Below are 24619 nucleotides of genomic sequence, written 5' to 3' on the forward strand. Positions count from 1 at the left end.
AATCTGCCTTATTATCAGGACTGCTATGAAAACAATGTTTTATTTCTTACTGAGCGAACAGGCCAAGCACTAAGCATTGTTTTTGTAGTGCCTAATAGAATACTTCCTTTGTGACCCCAAGAAGTAGAATGGGTGGTTTGAAGGTGGGGGATAACCTCCACCGTGATGAGCAAGTAACCAATTTAAGGGTGTTGAGGATTAAAACAGTGCAACTGCCTAGAATAAGAAGTATTGGATGCCGTGCTAAAACCATCTCCTTAATAACCTGTTACCTAAAAAAAAACAAAGCCAGATTATAAACAAGCCGATAATAAAAAAGATAAGGCAGAGCAAGTCCAGTCTAGATTTGTTTATATCCCTGAACATTTTTGTAACTGCTGTAATCCTGAAACATGAAAAAGATTCCCATGAGGAAGAAAGGAATTAATAAGAACCAGGATTAATACGTAAAATGTCCACACACAACAAACTCCTACAAGACCACCAAAAGTCCCTAGGCTAGCAGGCTAGCTTTGAGCACATTCAAAAGCTCTCTAAGTTTCACAGAATGAGTTGACTACACAGTAAGGCAAAAATTGTTAGAAACTAAATAACACAAGTATAGTTGTCCTTCAGTATCTGTGGGGGATTGGTTCCAGGACCACCCCCTAACCCCGCTCCAGGATCCCAAAATCCAAGGATGTGGCAGTTCCTTCTATAAAATGGTGTAGTATTTGTACATAACCTACACACATCCTCCTGTATACAGTTAACCCTGGCGCAACATGGGTTGGAGCCATGTGAGTCCCCTTACACAGGAATTTTTTCCAATAGTAAATACTACAGTATTACATGATCCAACGTTGGTTGGATCCTTGGATACACAGAACTGGGAAAGAGAAGGAGCTACAGATATGGAGGGCCGACTACAGGTTCTACCCAGATTTTTGACTGCACTGAGGGTTGGCGTCCTAACACCTGCGTGGTTCAAGGATCAACTGTAGTTTAAATCATCTCTAGATTACTTATAAAAGCTAATACAATGTAAATGCTATATAAATAGTTGCTGGCATGTGGCAAATTCAAGTTTTGCTTTTTGGAACTTTCTGGAATTTTTTTTTCCTTTTCTTTTCTGAATATTTTCAATCCAAGGTTGGCTGAATCCATGGGTGTGGACATCTAGCATATGGAGGACCAAATGTATGTGGCTTCTCATTGCAGGTACCAATGAGACCGCCGCTCCACTAGAGGGTGTCCTAGGAAGTGCTAGAAAAGGACTCATGCCAACCACTGAATCCACATAGGTGTCCCAGCTACACAGAGCAGAGAATTCTGGAGATTTCAGAGGAGGCTGATCATAAAAGTCGCATGTTTACTTAACCTACTAAATATAGCTTTGAAGTTAGAATGCCTAGAGGAGAGAGTTAAGATTGTTACTAGGCAGATAAGATAAACACACACACACAAAAAAAGATACTGTGTTATATTGCTAGTTACAGAGTAAGGTACTCAGTAAGGTGGTAGAGACACTAAGTATGGTAAGAGATCCCTAAGTGGGGACAATCCTTTGAGCTGGATGCCTAACAAGGGCTTCATGGGCTTCAACAGAATCTTAAAAAGAGAATTCCTACAGGTAAGAGTCCTGGAAGAGGGCTTTCCAAGCATGAATCAAGGCATGAGCCATTGTAAACTTACTGGAGGGTTAGGGGGCAGGGGAGTGGGTGCATGTGGTTAAAGAGAAAGAAGACCAAGCAGACTAGTTAGACTAAAGCAAAAAGTTTACATAAAAGATAGGAGATAAGGTAGAGAGATAGGCTGTCTTAACATTCTGTGCACACTTTGAGGTGGCAATTCCACCCCTACATATGTATGAGGAAATAGTCATGGATATGTGCAGTTACAAGAATTTCAGAGTTCATAGAGGAAAACAGAAGCAACTGAAATGTCCAAATAGAAACACCTTTATAATGAAACATCATGCAGGCAGAAAGAAACAGTGTAGAGTATTTTACAACATGGAGGTAACTGTTGTAATAACACTTGTACAAATTTAAATGGTAGTGGGGGGCAAACTTTTTTTTATGGGGACAAAGAGTATGCATATGAATTCATACCTATATACACATTCATATATACTGCAACACTGATATAAAAAATGCTAACAGCAGTTACTTCTGGTTGGCAAAAAAAATAAGCAACTTACATTTTTCTGTGTTTTGTTTATATCACCTACATTTTCTCCTATGAACATGGATAACACTGGTAATAAGAAAAACAACAATCCAAGTTCAAAAAAAAAAAACTGGAGTCTGGGACTAAATAGTTCCTTGGATGCTTTGCCTACAACATTTGTGTTTTATCCAGTCAGCATCAGGTTACCGAAGAAATGGGTACAAGCTGAAAGCCAGTATTTTTAAATGGCCAGAAGAATAAAAGATGTTAGAAATGATTAAAAAATTAAAAAGCAAGTGGAGATGTCCAAAGGAAAAGAATCCGAGGCCAGGCACGCCTCTGGGATTTTAGGGAAGAACGAACCAAGGCCACTTCATTAGCTGAGAACACACAGCGCGAGGCAACCAGGAAAACCCCAAATCAGCAGCACTATTTGCTCAGCCCCTACTGTGCATGAAGCACTTTGTAAAGCCTCTGAAAATCCACCATTATTCCAATCTGTCCTAAAAATATATATTTATTAAAACCGGGGTAAAGTCCAAACCTCAGCTTTGCTCAGCAGTGACCTGTACAAACTTACACACATAATGTTAGAGGGGAGAAGAGGAGTGGATCTTTGACATTTAGGAAAATTAATGTTTTGCAGTAAAACCTCACATTTAAAGCACTCTAAAAGATAAACGGGCTGTTTGGAAGAATCAGCATCAATACTAAGGAGAATTAAGCCTAAATGCCCACATCAAATACCTTCTTACAACCCCCCCAGAAAAGCCACATCAATTCCCATGTTGGATATATGTGCTTTTGTGTTCCCAGGTGATGCTATGGTGATAACAGCTGTAATAATGGCCTACAGTCAGGAATCGTGTAGTGGCTAAAGAAATGAGAGGTGGAAAGCAAACAAATATTTTAGGGTCACAGTAAAAGAGGAAATAAAAGCATTATGCACTTCCAGCTGGATGGGTAACTGTTGAATCAAACTTCGTTTTTAAAGCACATCTGAGGCACAGATTCAGTGTTGCTTTTCAAGGATATCTGACAGACCATGTGGACCAATCGAGTTTGTTCTTCACAGTAGACTCCTATCACCACATTCAAATAGAAGTATTGCTCCAAGTATGCCAATCTATCCATGATACCAGAAATTTATGTACTTGCAAGAAGCCAAGGCCACCTAAAAGACTTTTCCAATAGACCGCAGGTATGTAACCAGAAACTAAAGCTGACATGTATACAATAAAGGACTCAGACCATAGCTGAATTGCTTTCATCTTTGGTAATCTTCCCATCAGATGGTGACTACCACAGATGTTTCACTGTGAAATTAACATATCTCATTAATGAAGCTGAAACAAAAGTATGGGTTGGTTGCCTTCTCCATCATGTTTTTTTTTTTTTTAAATCATTGATCAGGTACTCTATGGCCATATCTAAGAGAAAATCCCAGGAAACAGAAAATTTAAAAAAACAAGAACAGCTAGAAGCCAGGAAGACGATAATTAACTAAACTAACACATATGGTAATTTAAAGAAGACTTGTTAGACTTTATTTTTTTGATCTGAACAGTTTTTAAAAAGCTGGACACCAAGCTGGTATTCAACTATGGATCTTTTTGAGGCAAAAAAACCATTTGGGCAAGTCCTACCCTAAATACTACAATATACAATTACAGGAACTACAGAAGCTTGAAAGGCACAGCCATGATCTGGAGCCATAATACCTCCTGCCACATTAGTTGACAATGATGTTCATTTGATAATAGTCTACATTTAATACTACTGTTAAAAAAAAAACCAAACAGGTAACTAAATTTCAGGAGCTGTAATGGCTGAATAATATCTTTTCTCTCCTTTCTGAACCAAGGAGTAGTAAAGTCAAGGCCATACAGCTCTGGGGAGGAGATTCTAATAGTTCTGTCAGTGTCACATCCCCCGTGGAGGGTGCCAAGCCTGATACGTCTACCATGGTCTGGCTCTAGGGTTCTTAGCAAGGATGAGCCTGTACAACGTAAATGGGTAAGGTGATGTAGAAGAATAACCAAAGTGTGTCCTGGGGTGACTGACCATGATGGGGAGGGATTTTGAAATCATATCCTGGTGAAAAAAATGAAAAAAAAAAAAACTGGGAGTGTTTAGCCAAATAAAGAGAGGACTGAGGACTATTTCAAGGAAAGGGGATAGAAAATATCAACTACACCCATGTCCAGCCTGGCAGTTCTACGAAAAATGCTCAAAAAGCATGAGGGTTTTTTGTTTGTTTTGTTGGTTTTTTGTTTTTTTTTTTACCTTGTTCATACATTGTATCCAAGAGGTGAATACTGGTAACCTGAATACTAAAAATAGCACTGAAGTTACAATTTCACTTTTTTTCTGCTTCTGCCCCAACATCTCCCAACTCTAAAGGTAATTCTACAAACTTCTCTTCAGTTGACTACCTTCAGTCCATTATCAAAAGACATGAATCTGGCATTCTAAAAAGCATCATTCTATGAAACACTTGAAGATCTGAAGATTTGCAAGTCAACAAAAACCCCAAATGGAAGGATCTTAACTCAGGAGTCTTCCTGAGTGAAGGCAGTGTGGCTATCTAGATAGCAATGTCGATGACCCACAGCTGACTGGCTCACACAAGGGTAGAGTTTGTAGACTTCCCTTCCAGCAGGTATAGCTGAGATGGTTAAGTGCAGGCAACATACATGACTGTTATTTATTCAAGTCACTCTTTTTACGTGCTCATTCTACCATTATTTCAAGACAATGTTCAACTGTTTGATCACATGGCCAAGCTGAATATTAACTTTGAAATGAAATGGAGTAACTTCCTTTATGTGTTCCCAAGTCCTTAGAAAACGGTCTGTCACCAAGTTGTTTCAAAGTTTTGAATGTCTTGGATACACATTCTTGGAAGTGTGAACTTGCTCCTGTTAAAGATTCTTTGGGCTGTCACTTTACAATGAAATGAAGCAACCTCTTGAAGAGCCATGTTGGCATTTGGACAGCCTGCTTCTCCAAAGATCACTGTGCTGTGATTAGGTTCTTTAAAGAATGCATTGTTCACACAACAATATTGTCAGAGACCCTTGTGAGAAAATTCTTTGGAAATTGTCTTTATAAATTTTTGATAAGCTTCAAATGTAACTGATTCTGATTTTGAACTCAAGGATGGTGTAAAGACCAAATCTGTTTCAGTGAAGAGGCCCTTCTGCAGGGATTCCTCATGATATCCATTAATAAAATAATTCAACAACATATTATCCAAGAAATCGCCCTAGCTTCTATCTTAAGGAAAAAAGTAGTATAGCCAGCTCAGCAGTGAAGTTAAAATATAAATGACAAATATCCTCACAAGACTGTTTAATATACATATAAAGTTTACATCTAGGAAGGAAGGAAGGATAGAAGAAAAGGACTGTCCTATTAAGAAGCATGTCTTCAATCCTAGTAAGTTCATTACATGTCTCAGGTGAAAAATACTTATTATGACAAACTGTCAGCACCTTAGCATGCTTCTGATTAGACACATTTACACTGTTTCTTCAACGCAAAGTGAGAATCCTCCCCATATCCACATCCCAGGAAGCAGCTTGACAGATCAAACTCAAACGTAATCTGAACAACCATTTGAAATACAAGGCCTCCAGAATTTCCAAGCAAAGACTAGAGTCAACTTCTAACTAAAATTACTAGAGAAGTTATTTACACTACTGGCCACTTGTGGCCCAGCTTATTTTGACGTAATTTTCAAGATGAGAAATGTTACGTAATATAAAATATAAATACATATCTATCTATATATAAAGAAACATACAAATTTTATATTCTTTCTGTGTATGTGTGTGTGTATGTGTTTGTATATATATAAAAGCAAGAACCTGAAGGATTTTAATAATAGTCTTCTATTGGGGCAGATAGTAATGAGAACAAACCCTACCCCAAATCACTAGAACATGTGATTAGGGAAATTTGTAAGAGACAAATTAGCTAATGCTATAATGCCTAGCTCCCAGTGATACAGAACCTCCTTCTAAATAAAATGATGATGATAATACCATCTTAGACTTCACTATCACAAATGCTTCCACTGATAATTTTTTTTCTCAGTCTAGTCTTCTAAAAAATCCAGTGCGGTAAAGCAAGGCATACACTGTTACCCACTGCACATAAAAGGCACCTGAAGGTGTAAACATACAGGGACCTTTCCAGTGGTGACAGATCTATGGGGCAGGGAGAGCCAAGACTCTCCTGACCTCCCATCACTGCTCTTTTGCCACCACCATGCTGCCTGGTCCTCACAGTACAGTCCAAGGCTCAGCCACAGAAGGGCCAGGGGAAGCCATTCTCTCTCAATTTGATGGGACTTTAGAAACAGAAATTGAATTCAGGGAAACCCCATCATTAAATTAAGCCATACCCACACCCATATCTTTTTGTCTCCTTTCTCAATTTCAGCTCAGACTCCTCTTTCTCTTCTTTCTTTTTCTAGAGACACATTTGGAGATGAAACCATTCCTAACTGCCCATCCACAGATAGTTTGTGGCAGCATAATTGACAATGAGTCTGCTGTAAAAAAAAAAATGAAAATGCTGTTTTAATAACCTTGGCCTAAAATACATGCTGTTGTATGCCTCAAAGGGTTTCAATAAAAAGTCAACCTGTAGAGACATATTTTCTTGGCTTCAACAACAATCCCAAGCATATAAATGTAGTCCAACTATAATGACATATTTATAGGCCAATAAAGCTTACACTGCAGCTTTCATACTTCACTTAAAGGAACTCTGTAAGAAGCAGCGTTATATAAAATAATTTGATTTTTTTTTCAAACTATAGCCCAAGGAATAAAAGATGCAAGTTTGCTATGTTTAACTGATAGTGTTTATATTCCTTAGTTGCTAAAAATTTTGTAAAATGAAGTAATTCTTCATTTGACTAGTTTCAACTGCCATACCAAATATGGGTATCAAGTCCACTTTATTACAAAAGCTAAGTACTGTAATTCTAAAGACAAAAATAAATAACTAGAGGCTTGTGTAGTGAATGATTTAATCAACCCAATTCTTCTGGAAAAACAGGTTCCTGTGTTCGTTATGCTTATGAATAATACATTCCTTAACCCTTCTATTTTAACACAGTTATTTTTTCTTTCCTTTTTTCTATAAACTTCAGTATGAAACTGTCTGAAAAAAAAAAAAACCTCACTGAGTAAAGTCACAATTTGAACTGGTTTCATATTGAACTTTCTTTCTTTGAAAAAGACAAAGAGAAAGGGAGGGGAAGAATACCCTCGGAACACGTCTCAGAAGTGTTGTTTAAGATTATTAATTCCTCCACTCTCTAGATCTGTAGTTTTTAGTCACCATTTAGGATCTTAAAGAAAAATGCTATAGATTTTTAAAAAGCAAACATGACATCCGCAAATATTGTCCTTGAAGGGGAAGGGGATAAAAAATGAAAGACTTGTGATCTGAATCAGAGCAGTTATTGGAAGCTGCTGTGTGGGGCAGACTCTCTCTCTGTGGAGTATTAATTTGCTGGCAGACACACATTTGTGAGAACATACTTGTTTTTTTACTATTCAGAGAGAGACAGGAAGTGACACAAACTGGGATTAAAGGGAACTTACTCTGCCTAAACACTGAGCAAGAAGAGTTCTTTAATTAGCTTTTATATGGTAAAATCCCTTCTTTTTAAGAGTCAGCCTAATTATTTTGTTAGTATTGATGTCTTAACATGATGAAATAATTCAGCTAAAAAAATAACATACTGGAGTTTTATTTTATCCACAGAAAGGTGAGATCTTTCCATTATCTTTGCTTACTTCCACTAGAAAAAAAGGGGGGGTGGTCTTAAGTAATCTCAGAGTTCATCTTCTTTCTTTGCTAAGAACAATAAGGAGTTGGAAGGGTTCTACAGAAGGAAAAACCTAGTAAGTGTGTGAATGTCCATTAACAATGTGGTACTGGAAGTGGTTTCAGTGTGGCCAAGAGAAAGGGAGATAAGAAAACCACTGTGTAGAAAGAAAAGTAAAGACAACAAATATTTTGATGTTACAGACAGCAAAAGGAAGAGGTTGAAGAGAAAGTTGCTGGGACAGGAATGCATACAGCAAATGACATCCCTATCTCCCCAGTATAGATCCTCACAATGTAGACTTGTAAACCTTAGATCAAGCAGATAATGGAAACTCATTACATTAAGGCAAGTTTTTGTTTCTCTTTCCACATTATTACAACACAGTGTGCATTCCAATTACAAAAGCTATTTGTCTCAAATTCCCCACAGTTCATACCAACTGAGTAGAATTTCAAGGCCCCAAATTTTATCCTTAAAGGGGTATTTTACATTAAAAAAAAAAAAAAAGGAAAAAACGCATGGTGTTTCTTGTTCACCAGAGAGCTTCCAAATCAAATCTCCTGTTGCTTATTTTCCCTTCCTCTGCACTAACTGTAGAGCTGTCTCCCAAATGAGAGCCCCCACAACAACAACAACAAAAATCAGAATTACCTAGAGAGCCTTTTATCAGTATACATTCCTTGGCCTTGTTTCAATCCTATTAAATGAAGAATCTAGGGGAGCTGGACTCAGCAATCAGCATTATTTTAAAAATTTCCTTAAGTGAGTCTAATGAAAAACTAGATTTAGAAACCACTAAGTACTTTCAATATTCACTATAAACCAATTTCTTCTGGAATCAATTATTAAAAAGTTAGTTATGGGCATTTTTAGAATTCAGGAAGATCAAAACCTCTAAATCTTTTGATGAAATTAAGAGATTGGGTTTCTTTTCATTCATTAATAAACTATCGGTTTTAAACACAAAACAACGCTGCTATAAATACTCTTGTTTATATGCGTGACATCAAGCTTAACCATCTACACATCCTTTTGTCCCTGGTGGGTTTCCTGTTTAGGTTTTTATTAGTAACAGTATATTTCATAACTAAAAAAAAAAAAGAAGAAAAAATCAAATAAACAAAAGAAAGGTTTTAATGTTAAGGAAAACATAAGACAATAGCAATACAAGTTGGATCATGTATTAGGCAAGTAACACAACAGATGTATTATTCAGCATTACTACACATTAGAAGGCTAGTCATTGCGTGTTCACAAAACTGGGGGTGTAACAGGCTGTATAGGAAGATTTGTTAAAATTCTTTTGGTTTCAAAATGAAAACCACCGGATTAATAATTCTCTAAATATTCACATGACAATCAGGCCACCATGTCCCAATATTGCCATCTGACATCTACCAAAAGATGCCAGGAAACTGTTGATCGTTAAACTCACACTGCAAGAAAATATTAATGCTATTCCCAAAACACAACACAGCTCATCACAAACCAGAATCACATGAAAGACAAGTCAGTTACGGGTATTATTCAGTCTCTTTATGCCAATTAAAATAAATAGTCTATGTTTGTTGTAGTAGTTAAAATCTAGGTTAAAAAAAAGGAAGTTGTCATATTAAGGAATAAAATAAGGCTATGAAAATCAGCACTGTGCTAAAATGAAAGAAAAAGATGCCTTAATATGTTAAAAGTGAAGTTCCTCTTTGCCTAAAGAGGAAATAACTAGTCTAAATCAGAAGTCAACAACGTTGGTCTTGAGCAACGCTAGGAAAGTAAGTCAGTGAATACCACAAGGAGCTACAAACAAAAGAGGGGAAAAAAACAAAAACAAAAACAAAAAACAGGAAAGGACACAAAAGTGTCACTGGAGAAGAGTGTTAAGAAAAAGCAGTAGAATTAATTATGGAGCCCTCTCCATACACTAATATACACCAATCACTATGCTAGACCCTTTGTATCCAACATCTCCCAGTGACCCTGTCAAGTTTCCAGATTTTTCATATGAGGAAACTAAGGTTTGGAGGTTAAATTATCTGCCCAAGGCCATGCAGCTAAGTAAGGAACAAAGTCAGGATTCAAACACTAAACAGAATAACCACTCCAAATCCCGAGTTCTCCTTTAAACCTATAGTGGAACAGGGGAAGAAAGGAAAGAAAAAAAAAAAACCAAACATAGTTGATGGTAACCACTAAATGGTGAAAACTCCAGGGAACCCATGCCATAAATTGCCAACCAGTGGTTCCACTGCTGTAACACTGCCTTTCTGTTCCACACTAGTTAACTCATCTCCCTTACTCACTTTGCTTTCCTTCCCACATAAAGCATGAAATTCTGATGTGGTATTAATAAATGTCACATTATTTACTTAGAACAAATATTTAAACTCTTCGTTAATTCAATTTTAGGCACCTCGATTAACGTCTTATGCCTTGACACCAACTGGGAGCTGCTAAAGGCTTGTGTACTACCACCCAGAGTCCAGCCCAGGCTCCACACATAGAAGGTCCCAGGATCCAACAAGTAACATCATACCCAGTCATCTGTCCATCCATATTCCCAGGTCCCTTTGAGGTCAAAGAAATGTGATATACAGATGACAGGTTTTCCACAAAAACCCACAATAAAAAAGTAGGTTATACTCACAGATGTAGAAAACAAACTTACCAGGGGGGAGAGGGAGTGGGGAGGGATAAAACAAACAACAAGGTCCTACTGTATAACACGGGGAACTATACGCAATACCTTGTAATAATGACCTATAATGAAAAAGAATATGAAATATATATATATATGTATATGTGCAACTGAATCACTCTGCTGTACACCAGAAATTAACACATTGTAAACTGACTATACTTCAATAAAAAAAAAAAGTAAGTTACTGTATACGCCCACACATTAGATTTAGAAGTATAAATGATAATTACCGAGGTCAGCCTTTTCCTTGAGAACGTCTTTGAAATTGAGTCCACTGTTTAGGGTTGACTGCCTGTACTTCAGCAGAGCTTCTTTCTGTCCATTTCTTCCCAAGGACTCCGTTTTCACCGACCCAGCTTTGAGGCCACATCTCCACTTGGAGAAATCAGAATGTACCCACTTGACCAGGTCTTCAAGCTTCACAATCACCTTTTCGGAAACAGCAATGACTTCATCCTACAAGAGGCAGTTGGAGAAAAACAAAAAACGTTATTTGTGGTTTGGAAGTAAATGATAAATTTTCAACAAAGCTCATCTGAAATTACTATTTGAGTAGTTTAACCTAATGCAGGCAGACAATGTGTTTTTCGGTAACAGAGAACCTTTAATAACTCACTTCATTTCAATGGCTTTTCACTGCTTACAGTCTAGTTGAGGAAAAACTTATAGCATATATTTGTTATGTGATTAGAAAGTATCTAAAAATTGGGTAGCAATTCTCATAGCCATTTTGAATGCCGGCTGCCAAGCTCATTCTCACTATCTGACCACTTGGGTGAAAGCAAAATTTTAGGTGCAATTAATTACAAAAGTAAAAAAGTGAGAACTAGATGACTAATGGTTAGCCTGTCTCTATATAAATGGTCTAAGTAAATCTGGGATTCTTGGAACTCTGACTCACCCCAAAATTCCTATGTTTATGGTACATTTTCCCTTGGCTTATACACAAATATTGAATTTAACTTTTGTCCTAAAATTAAATAAAACTGTGATGTAATCCCAAAAGAAATACTTCATAAATGTTATGTGCTTCCCACTGAAAGAAACTTACACATTCTCATGTTTCTTAAAAACTTTGTAAGTTGAGAAATGAACTGATTTTCTTCTTTTAATACATATGGGGTAAGAGGCGAGAGGGCGGGTGAAGAGAAAGCCTTTGAATCTAAGAAAAGTAGTTGAAATTTAAGTTTCTCCTATGGATCATAAATTTGAATTTTAAGCATCTCTAATTGCTTCCAGGAAACGACCAACTTTTCTGACTCAGAATTAATCTAGCAAGATATTTAATAGATATCCATATGTGGAGCCAAGGAGGGCCTCTTTTACCCAAAGATTCTTTGGAAAAGGCTTAAGAATATCATCTCACTGGGTTTTAAGTTAAATTATTTGAAGCATTTGACATTTCAACTGGAACAAACTTCTTTCATTTCTTTTACTTCACATTTCTGAAGAAAGCTTATCTGTGAAAACCCCTAAGCTTACAAAATCTTAGAAGTATTTTTGACAAACAACAACAGGAAGATGTCTCTGAGCTATTAAACAAAAGGAATTCACAAGTGATTTTGGCTAATTTTGCTGTTAAACATGACTCCTTCCTCCTCCCCACCCCCTACCCCCCACACAGTACTGTACGTAATACACCCTTTTTTGTTTGCTTTGGAGTAGTAAGATAAGCTTCACACAATAAGAAGCCCTGGATTTAGTTTTTAAAAATGTTTTAATGTAGGAGCTAAAATTTCACTTTTCCTCATCCAGTTCCAAGCTGCCTATGAGAAGAAAGTTTGTTAAGCAACAGCAAAATAATAAATACTCTATCAAAAATGAAAAATAAAACTTTTGTAATGGAATCCTTTCCCTTATCATGATTAAATATGAATTTCTACTAAATGGAAGACAAAGTGGAAACTGTTTTTAACCTCTGCTCAAGAAAAAAAAATGCAATACTTCACAAACAATGAGGCATATTACAAAGTACCATTTCAACGGATGATTTCATTCAGATTCACTACACCATCCTCTTGAAATAAAAGATCTGTAGTTGTCACGCATTTATAGCTATTACATGGTGATTATTAAATGTCAGAATAAAAATTCAGGCTGGGTATTGTTTCAAAGCACATGGGAACAGCTTATGGACAGGGCATACCAGAAATCAAGTTTAGAATATACTGGAAAATAATTAAGCATCATGGTATAAAGTCTCAATATTAGCAAAGACAGAATTTGGCAACAACTTTACCAAATATGGTTCCCTAGAAGAGACAAGTTTGGAGATGAGTGTTACTTTCAAATAGCTCTAATGATGATCAAATGATTATCATTTCAATTACCAGTTGCTTCAGATCTTTTCCAAGAAATGGTATGACTAGCTCTGGCTGGTTTTCAAAACCCGCCAGTTTATTTTAACCAAGAGAAAATACAATCCTTATGATGTCACTGATGAATAAACTCATCTTTCAAGATTCAGTCTATAGATTTAGTCCTCTCTCTTTCCTCCCTCTCTAAAACAATCCTTTGGGATAGACACACAATACATAAAAACAAATGCAGAAATTCAAAGAAACATGTATAAGCCCAAAACCCAAGTTTGGGTTAATTGTGAAACCACCAGTATGTTTTACCGGGGATTCACAGAGAAACTGGCCCTGCAACATAGTCAAATGCCAGGATTTAGAAGGAAATCTGATAAGCGGAGGAGAGGGAAACAACAAACCAACCCAAAAAACAAAATAGCCAACATATATATAGAAAATGTCACAGGAAACATTACTTTGTAGACACAATGGCAGAAATCACATGGTCGTATTTACTATTCTGAGCAAGTGCTGAGTAAAGTTCCTAATACTCCCCATTCCTGGGCAAGTCTCTATGTCTAAGAAAAGAATTTCAATAAGCTCATCTCATGATTACATTAGCTCTCAGCAAACTGAGAATTAGCACTGGATAAATATTGCTGATTTACTCTAATACAACAAAAGGAACACAAAGAAATACACTTTGTAATTCTATTAATGTACCTTGGCTTTTCAATTAACCTGGAGCCTAATCAATATTTATGTAAGCTGTGTTGAGACACTTTCTAAGTCCATATCCCCTTTCATCATTGTTTTAAATTGCCTACTTCTGTAATGTGGATTTTGTTTCTACCACTGTACAGTAACAGCTTACTCAAGCACGGAATCCTCTAAGTCAGAGGAGATCATCTGGTCAAGAAGTCACATAGCAGCCAGTCCAGGCTTTTCCAGTGTTCTAAAAATTGGGAAACTTTACACAAAGTATCCAGATTTCTATCTTCTCTTATAAAATAAAAGGATATCTGGCAAAAATAAAGGGGGAAAAAACCCAAACAAAAAACAGTTGAAACTGAGTCACAGTTGCTTTCCTTAAATAAGATGCAAGATCTAGTTTGCCTCTGACACCATCACTCCCTACTGCCTTACATTCACTCCACTTTCCCCTTAACTGCCCAGCCCCTCAGGTAGGCACCCACCATTTAAACTTGCACACCCTAATTTATTCTACCTCCTGCATTTTAACGATGAGGACAGTAAGGTTCAGTGATACGTCCTAGTGCCAATTTCTGGTAGAACTTGAACAAGAATCCAGGCTTCCTATCTGCCCACACAGCATTCATCCTAGACTCTGGAGCCAGACTGCTGGGGTTCAAATTGCAGCCCTGCAGTTTACTCCCTGTAAAATACTGGGTAACTTCTTTAACTTCCCTGAGCTTCATTTTTTTTTAAACCTATGTTAAAAAAAAAAGTTAATAATACTATCATTTTTTAAAAAAGGAAGGTTAATAATACTATCTACTTCTGATGGTAATTTGTGAGGATTAGATGTGTTAACATAAATGAAATAGTTGGTCAGATTTAGCCATCATCATCGTCACTGCTTCTCTGAATTAGTGTTTTCCCAAGGGTGCCACGCAGAGATGAGTTCTGATGGTTCATGGGTAAACTTTCTTAAATTTAATGTATGTTAGTCATTGCTTATTTATTTTTATGGTAACTTTCCACTTATGGGAAAGTGGTACTGGTTTCCCATTAACAGGAGATATAGAAAGTTTCCTCTTTAAATAAATTTTAGTTTAAAAATGGGTCAGTTTGAACAAAACCATTAAGTAAACACAGGAGACATGGGTATGGCCAAAAAAAAAAATGTTAAGGTACTATAAAAATGACTAAAATTTGGGACAGTATATTATATATCAGTGGTTCTCAAAGTGTGGTCCAGGAACCCCGGGGAATCTCCAAGACTATTTCAGGTCGTCGACAGAGTCAAAACAATGATCATAATAATACTAAGACAGTATTTGCTTTTTTCACTCTTATTCTCTTTCAAGTGTGTAGTGGGGTTTTCCAGAGACCATATGATATACGGTATGGCAAAAGAGTGAATACAGAAGGAAATATGAGAATCCCAGTTGTCTCTATTAAGCTAGACAGTAAAGAAATTTACAAAACCGTTAAACAATGCCACTGCTTTTCTAATTTTTTGTTTTTGAAAATATGGTTACTTTTCATAAAAATGTTGTATTTACATATAGGTTTATATTGCCATTTTAATTTTATTTTTTAAATTAACAGTAAAATTTCATTTTTTGGTGTACAGTTCTCTGAGTTTTAACACAGGGCAACTACTGGTCTGTTTTTGGTATGGTTTTCTCTATTGCAAAATGTCATATAAATTAAATCATACAATACGAAGTCTTTTAAGACTGCTTCTTTCACTCAGCATAATGCCTTTGAGAGCCATCTAATTTTGCTGCATGTATCAATAACTTGTTCCTTTTTACTGCTGAGTAGTATCCCATGGTATAGATGTGACCCATTTAGGGACACTGGGTTGTTTCCAATTTTGGTGATTACAAACAGTTGCTATAAACATTAATGTACAGGTTTTTGTGTAACACATTTTCAGTTCTCTAGAGCAAATACCTAAGGGATTGTTGAGTCATATGGTAAGCATATATTTAATTTTTGCAGAAACTGCCCAACTGTTTTCCAGAGTGGCTGTGCCATTTTGCATTCCCACCAGCAATGTATCAGAGTTCTAATTGTCCCCCATCCTCACAGGCACTTGATACTGCCACTGTTAATTAATTGATTATTGCCATTTCCATATGTATGTAGTGGTTTATCATGTTTTTAATTTTCATTTCTCTAATGACTAATGATGGTGAACATCTTTTCAGGTGCTAATTTGCCAGCCATATATCCTTCCTGGTCAAGTGTATATTTAAGTCTTTTGCCCATTTTTAACATTGGGTTGTTTCTTTTCTTATTGTTGAGTTTTGAGAGTTCTTGTACCTTCCTGATACAAGTCTTTTATCAGATATGTGGTTTGAGAATATTTTCTCCTGTTCTGTAGCTTGTCTTTTCATTCTTTTAACAGTGTCTTTCACAAAGCTCAAGTTTTAGACTTTGATCAAGTCCAAATGGTCAGGTTTTTCTTTTACAGATTGTACGTTCACTGTTGTATCTATGAACTCTTTGTCTAATCCCCAGTCACAAAGAATTTGTTTTCTTAAAAAATTTCTTATAGTTTTACAAATAGAAGTATAATCCATTTTTGACCTATTTTTTACAAAGTGCAAGGGTCTTGACATTTTTTTTGCATATGGATGTCGTATGCTTTTACTTTCAAATGAATTACTCTTTTAAATTTTTAAGTTTTAATCTCTGCTACATTAAATATCAACAGATATAAACCACATAAACAAAAGCTCCTTTGAGGTCCTCAATAATTTGAGCATAAAGGGTCCTGAGTACAAAAACTTTGAAGACCACTCTATCACTAAACCAAGGTCATTCTTATTCTTAATTTTACTTCACTTCTTAGTAACAATTTAATAATGAACAACTCTACCTTTGACTTGAAACTCTCTCTCTTGTTAATAACTGTAAAGAGTCTTTCAAACTTCTAAGTTAGCCTGCCACAGTGTCATGGATGCTTGCAGACAGAGGCCACAAGACTACTGGTCGGAGGCAACAGGTGGTTTATCACTCACAGCAATAGCTGTAGTCAAAGTAACAGCATTCGTGTTGGTCCTTTAATACCCAACTCCAAAAAAGAGACAGAGAGGGCTAGATGATACCTGTACATAGAGTGCAGTGCATTTCAGGAGGAGGACTCTGTGCATAGGGAACCTAAATCTTATGGTACTGATTGGTAAGTATGCCTTCCCTTTATTCTGGAGGGAGACACTAGCTCTATCTTCTGAGGCTGTTCACTGTATCAACATCCTAGAAAAGATAGCTGGAACAAAAATAGTCCATGGCTCTACTCACAAGATGTGCAAATATTCAATGCACCCATGAAGAACCCCTGCCCAACACCTACCACCTCTACATTCTTTGCTTTTTTCAATTTCTCTTCTTCCTCATTCTATTTCCCTACTGGGAAAATGTAGGAAACATCTATCTTTAGACACCACCTGGGTCCAGTCTTCTTTCTCTGTGTATCACTCCTTGAAGAAATCATTCTCTATGGGGATTCCAATGTTCACCTCTAAGCACATGACTACATTCTATAGTTTGGTTCCAAACACTCAGCCAAACTTCAGTCCCTTGTTGTCAGTTTAGATGTCTCAAGAGTCAACTCAAGTTCAGCAGAATTGCACTGCCCATTTGGCTTATGTGTAAGAACAGAGCTTAGCTGACACAAGAAGAATTTAATACTCTCCAACTGTAGTTAACTTTTTGCCCCTATCTATTCTTCCCTTCTTCTTTAATAATAAACTGCTGATGTGTTGGGCACAGAATAAAACACCTCTTCCCTGCTTCCCTTACAGCTAGATACGGCCACATAACCAAATTTTGACCAATGGGATATGAGTAGTAGTGATGTGTGCAACTTCCAGGGCAGGCCATCAAAGGGGATGGTATGCCTTTGGACCATACAAATGAAGGCAAATCTCTCAGGATAAAGAGACAGAAGGAGTCTCTAGATGACTGCATGGAGCAGAGTCACCATAATTAGCCCTGAAACACCTACCCACAGGCTGTGACATGAGAGATTTTGAGCTCTCAATTTAAGCAACTTTAATTCTGGGCCTCTGTTATACAGAGATAAACTTTTTTTTCACTAATATATCATTCTACAAGAGATAGGACATGAATAGAACATTCCCTAGAACACCATGTGGTACCCAGGAACAGACCATTGCTGAGGAGAGCTCAATTCTGTGATGTTAATGTAATCCAAAGGGCAATAAACACTCAGCGTAACTATCAGAGGAGTTGTCAGGGACTGGGTAGAATGAGAACAGGAAAACATGGCAAATTCACCTTAATCCTCCCAAATATCCTCGATTTTTAAAGTGTTCTTTGTAGCAGTTGAAAAGTGATCAATGTTGGGAACACAAAACATCAACAGGTGATGTCCACTAAATAAACTGAAATCAAAATCACAGTCTAACTGGTTCTCGCAAGAGTGGGAAATTTTCATCAAGACAAACAAAATGAAGAAAAACTATTAAGTGTCAACTTTTAAAAAGGCCAGCAGCAACTACCACAGCTTGTGCCCTAACCATTTTGATCAGGCACGTGCACCTGTGACGTGCCCTGTGGACTCAGGTCAGGGAAGGAAGTGCCAGCACTGGGCCTGGCTGTGTTGGCCACTCCTTGCCTTCAAGCCTCCCTCAGATACCTGCTATCCAAGGCACCTACCCATCTGCACAACCACTCTCCCTGTGACACATTAGGGTGTTCTGCTAACAGGGCACCTACAGAGGGAGTAAAAGGTTTCACTCTACAGGCGTGTGGTTGCCATTCAGAGATCCAAGAAAGTCAGGCAAGAGAGAATGGGAATGTGGGTCAACAAGAGGAGGCTTTCACTGGTCAGTGGTGAAATGAAACAAATGAAGACGATGCAGTGAGCGTTTCATGAAGCTCCATTTGCTAGACTATCCTTGCATCAGTCAGGATGCCAATAGGAAACAGATGGAATACATGAGTGATGATCATCCAAAGAGGGTTTTACAAAGGGACTAATGACAAAGATGTTGGTAGGATACCCTAAGATATAGCCAGTGCAGGGCTAACAGCAGCTCAGCTATCACCACTCCTAGATCAAGTGGTCAAAGGTGGGAGGGATGGTTACCAGGATCGGAGCAGCCCTTCTACCAATAGCAGTGACTCTTCCTGAGAGGGACACCAAGAGCCCGGAGGAACCTCACAGGAAAGAATGGGGAATCAATACCTGTCTTCACTCTCTTCCCTCTTCTGGCAGGGACCTTCTATGGGGAACCTCACTGGAAGCCATAGGACCCAGAAGCTCTGATGAAGGAGGCGCACAGGTGAGCCCTCCAGGGCAGAGAGAAGGGGCAGCATTGACCTGGTGGGGCTCCCTGCACACTCTTTCTGCTGAAGACTTCATCTATCCTTTCATCTGGTGTTACAATATCCTTTCTGTCTTCTCAAATGAGGATGGCAATTGATGGTAATAGCTGTTTTTTAATGTCCTCATTCGGCAAAATAAAATGGTATTGACCCTAAGTTGGCCCCCAGAGTGGGAATTTCTGTGCTTATTACCTGTGACATAATGTTAGCTCTTTGTTAGGCGTCAGTATTTGATATTGAATTGTATAATTCTGCCTCCTACAATAAACACCCAAAATTGCAAAGACTTTTTAATGGCAAATACCTTTGTTTAGCTTCTACTGCTCTTGTACTTCCTAAAGAGCCACAGATTATGCTGGGCCCAAAGCATTCCACAAATAGTTGTTTAATGGTACCTCATGTCTGGCTTGTCCATGTTGGGAGAAACTAAGAGATAGCTGAGAAAGGACTGGTTTCTGAGCCTGATGGACCCGGGTTCAAAGGCAGCTCTACTGTATTTAATGTCAGCATTGACCTTGGGACATGACATTATCTTGCCAAAGTCTCATCTTAAAAAGGCGGGAAACAGGATAAAAGAACCCACCTCAAAGCATAGTTAGGATGTTGAAGTTGTTCTAGTACACAGAGCAGGCATCCAAGAAATGACTGCTATTACTATTTTTACATAGTATCACCTTAACTGAAAATGAAGGAATGAGGGTGAGTGGTCTTCAGATGTCACCTGTGAGCAACTGTATATGTTCCTAACTCTTTTTAATTCTTTGTTTGGGGACAATATCCCTGTAGCTTCTGCTGGGTACCTCCAAAGCAAAGTTGGGCCAGAGAGCAATGTCTAGGCTTCTAAGTTACTCTCTTCAACCCTCAAGGATACAGCAATAGAAAACTGTAAGATACTTTACTTGACTGAGACACTCACCTATGAATTTCACAGACATTATCTTGTCTGATCCCTTAAGGACTCTGAGGTAGCTGTTCTCAGGCCCATTTTATAGAAAACTGAAGTACACCCAGAAATCAGCTTGGTAGCCCTACCGTCTGAGAAATTTGGTGTCTTAAGCCTTTATAGTAGGAACACTCCAACCTACTCCTATCCTGGGATAACTGAACATTCCCCTACCTCCCACCAAGTTCCTGAGGTGGGTATGATCTGAAGTCATTCTGCAAAAAAAAGGATTTTAATTTTTTAAATTTGTATTGTGTTTTTGTCTCAAAAGTAAGACTACAGAGATCACCACGTGTGTTCTAGTTTATAACGTGAAGAATTTTCTATTGCCTGAGTGATGAAGATATACTCTCAAGTATGCTAAGGTTTAATTTGACTCCCTTAACATGATGAAACAGATTTGCCATGGAGGCTCATTAGTGTATTCGGTTCTTATTTCCCAAGCCAGCCCCATCTCTTCCAAACTTTTCCCTCCCAATCACCAGACGCTTGTGGCTCAGTGAGTTTTGGAAATCCATCCTGGCACAATTAGAGGAAGTAAGCAAACAGAAGACTGCTCTGAGGCACGGTCTGTCAAATGTAATGTGACCATCCTTCATGGCATAGCCAAAGGCATTTGCGTATCAAACAAGTAATTCAAAAATCCTAAATATTTTATGTTCCTAAATACATTTTTAATACGCGCTCATCTAAAACCTGTTAGGCTACAGCCTGCGCCGCTGACCAGAAGGCCATCCCTAAGGAAAGCTCCAGGAACATCCTCTCATTAATTCCCGGTTCCATTTATTTCCTTTTGGATTTACCATCCATGCATCTTTTTTGTTTCCTAAAATTAAAAACAATTTACATAGAAAGCAAGAAAATGCATTCCAGTTTCTTCTCTAAACAGGCAAACATTTGGTATGTACCCAAGATGCTATAAGTCAATGGCTGAGCTGGCCTACCTTTCCTTTAGCCAAATTAATAGGGCATTAATTCCAGAGTATTTTTTTTTTTAACTCTTTTCAGGGTGCCATAATGAAAACCAACGTGGCACCCACATACTTAGCTCTGGCCATTAAAACATAAGCAAAAGAAGATAAATGAATCCAATTCCAGTGTTAAAGCTCAGCTGAGTTACCTATAAGAACAGTTTCTAAAAGCAAAAACAGTAATAAAACCCAAACTCCACCACCACTCAATCCACATGTTCTAATACGCTGAGTGACTTCAAACCATTACCTTTACACCTACTGATCTTTTTTTCACATAGTTTTATGGGCACATGACATTCTGCCCAGGTATAAAGTTCAGCAGGGCCTAAAATAAAGACCCTAAAAGGAGGAAGAAAACTTCTGCCCCTGTTGGTATATGGAAATCATGGGAGATGCCATCTCAACTTTCCAAGGTTATTGGCAGTCTGGCCCAGAATCTCAATATGCAGCTGTCATTAATGAGCAGAGCAGTCTTCACAGAGAATCACTGAAAGCCTTACGCCTATTTAGAACACGTTAATGCAGAAACCAAGTAAAACTTCCTGTTTTGCATAGCCTTTATTTAAATGTAAACATATGATTTAGACATGCTCCCTTTTGTTAAACATTTTTTTTGCTCCGTTCACTTAGCACAGTTCACATTATTATCCTCACATGTTCAATGGCAACAGAATAATTTGAGACCCACAGCTTTATTTAATAATGTAATTATCCTATATTGGATTACTTAAAGGGGCTTTGTATTTTTAAGTTCTAGTTTTTCCAATATGGTGATATGCTCTGCCACGGTTAATGATTCAGGCTTCAATCAAAAGCTCTAAACTCAGTTTGGAAAAATAGTGTTTTTGAATAAGCCAGGATTAACACAAGAGCCAATTTGCAACCACAGTTGGTGACCTTTCTACTCTTGTTCAAAGACTGTGGTGTGGAGGCCAACACAGGACAGATATGAACAACTACAACTGTCTGATTCCAACTCTTCTGCCACCTCAGGGAGGCTGTATAAGCCAGAGAATAAAGCCCAAGTTTTCCTCAAGGTAAGCTGTCTGAAGGCAGGGCTGTAACTTGCCTTCCATGCCTTCTGATATCCTGTACACTCCCAGGTGGAGCTTAAAGAATAAATAAATGAGTGAGTGAGTGAGTGAATGCATGCATGCTACTGGGTATTCTGACAAAACAGTCGCAGAAGGGAATCCAGAAGGAGCCATCACAAGCTGAGCATTCACAGGCTGAGCTGCATCCTATGTTATTGTCAGGAGGGATTTTGTTTGAGCCTTTCCCCAACTCAACTCAATCTGAGCCAATTAACCTGTACTGACTCTGCTCCGTGCCAGGCATGGGGCTGAGTACTAGGCGTGAGAGATAAGGATGAGTAAGAACCTGGTGCTGCCCTTCAGAAACACACAGTGCCCAGGGCTCCCTGTTTCCTGCCTGGGAAATAAAGGTGACTCGCTAGTCGTTTGCCAGAGAATCCATTCACTCTTTCATTCTCACCGTCCTAAGTGTCTCCTCTGAGCCACACTAGGCTCTAGGAACAGCTAGGGGCTGGGGAAGAAGCCCCGACTCCTGGGCAGGAGTCTGGTGGGGGCAGGGGACACAGGACACAGACAGTAAATGAGAGCCCTCAGCTCAGTGTGATCTGTATAATGTGAAACAGTCTTAAGTGATTTCATTCATTCAACATTTATTGAGCATTAACTATATGTGAGGCCTTGGGATTACAGTCAGGAATTAAAACAAAAAAGATCCCTACCTTCCCAGAGCCTACAGTACGGGGCGGGGGATGTAGAGGAGTGCTGTGCGTGGGTGTTGGAGGGGCGGAGAAAGGCAGATAATAAAATCTGAGGCAAAAGAACTAGAACAGGCAGTAATAGGAGACCAAGGGTAGAACTGGGGATGAATGCAAATCAGATGGTCAGGGAAGGTCTCTGCTAGGACCCTAAGGAAGAGAAGGAACTAGCAAGGTTAAGAGAGGAAGGAAGGGTGGGAAAGAACACGACACTGCACGCAGAGGGAACAGAGGCTACACAGGCGCTGGGAAGGACATCGTGCACCGTCAAATTCAAGGTTAAAAAAAGAAAAAAAACACACACAACATACATACATCTTATATCTGATGCATTCTTCTAAATTTGAATCCAAACTTTTTCTCTCTAAGTTTCCAGCAGCTTAGCATGGAAGCTACCCCATAAACCCGTCTCCATTATTAAAAATTGATCAGAATCTGCTTAATGCTATCCTTTTCTCAAACCGTTAATGCTTACATAGGTATGTTCTAAGCACTTTATTGAAAATCAAGCTGCATCTTCCCTGAAAGAGAAATAGATGAGTTTTCCCACAAAACAGCCAATTTCCACAGAATTTAAAAGACAGGAAGGCCAGCTGCTCCCTGACATATGCACAAAGTTGAAGGGAGGGTAGGAGATGCTTATCTCCTGTAGATACATTCATTAGAAACAAACTGGGACAACAATCCCTTTCATTGGGATGTTCAGGTCTTCTTTACATGCAAATGTGTCAACCTGATTTAATGCCCCTCCTTGGCCACTGTGCATGAAACATACCTATCTTACGCACTTAGAAGCCTGTTTATACCAGCTATAGGGTTCTTTTCCCCCTTCTCTCTGAAGACTCATCATCACACCAGACACAATGCCCTTTCCAGCAAAACTCCTCAAATACACTGATCAAGACCATTAGGTTTAAGAAAGACCCAATATCACTTGCTGACATGCTCTAAGACTAACAAATCTTTAATTAAAAGATTAAAGCAATCTGCTACCTACCATGTACATCATCTATAATTAAATACCCAAGAGTAGGAAGGTGTTTGGAACGACCACCCAAGGAGAATACATAATAACAACAAAAGGAGAAAAACTGCAAGGCAGGGTAAGAAGGGTATCGTCCTTCTCTCATCAGACTAGCTTTATACTAAAGGGGTTAGTTGCATTGCTGATTGTAGGGAGCAGCCTCCAGATGACACCCAGTGATCCCCACCTCCTTGTATTCATGCCGTTGTGTGGACCCTGCCCGCTGAGTGTGGGCCAGACATAACGTCTCATGTCTAACAAACACACCTAGGCAAAAGTGAGGGGATGACACTTCTGAGATTACATTACGAAAGGACTGTGGCTTCTGTCTCGCTTGCACACTGGGAGGGAGGTCACCTTCCATGTTGGAGATGGCCTGGCCAAGGTCAACTGCTACCAAGGAATGAGGGTCTCAGTCCAACAGCCCAGAGGCAGACAAGTGAGTGTGCTCGGAAGTTGATTCTAACTCAAGAGAGCTTTGAGATGACTTAAGGCCTGGGCAGGCACCCTAACTGTAGCTTTGAGAGACAGGGAGCCAGAGGCACCCTAGCTAAGACTTACCCAGACTCCTGGCCTACAGAAACAGTGACTAATGACTGTTAAATTTATTGACTGAAGACAATAAATTTGGGGTAATTTGATACACAACAATAGCTAGCTAGTATACTCATCTTTTAACATGGGATACATTTACACATTTTTGTGTGACAATGAAATAAAAGTCTGTGAAATAAGGTGCTAAATACCAGTTTCAACTATGCCTGGAATTTAGATGAATTTCTGCTAGGAAGTTGACAGGCCAATGGAAAAATGCTTCATGCAAACTGCCTAAATTCTGAAACAA

At 38.4% G+C, this 24619-nt stretch overlaps 1 protein-coding gene across 1 annotated transcript in view; it reads right to left on the reverse strand.

Moving 5' to 3' along the window:
- Nucleotides 1-24619, reverse strand: part of ARID5B (AT-rich interaction domain 5B) — a 173317-nt gene that overhangs the window by 131899 nt on the left and 16799 nt on the right. The window contains exon 3 of the mRNA XM_010985777.3: nucleotides 10931-11156. Within this exon, the coding sequence (XP_010984079.1) occupies nucleotides 10931-11156 (226 nt within the window). The remainder of the gene's footprint in view (nucleotides 1-10930; nucleotides 11157-24619) is intronic.

Source organism: Camelus dromedarius, chromosome 8, assembly GCF_036321535.1.
Source record: "Camelus dromedarius isolate mCamDro1 chromosome 8, mCamDro1.pat, whole genome shotgun sequence".
Taxonomy (NCBI): domain Eukaryota; kingdom Metazoa; phylum Chordata; class Mammalia; order Artiodactyla; family Camelidae; genus Camelus; species Camelus dromedarius.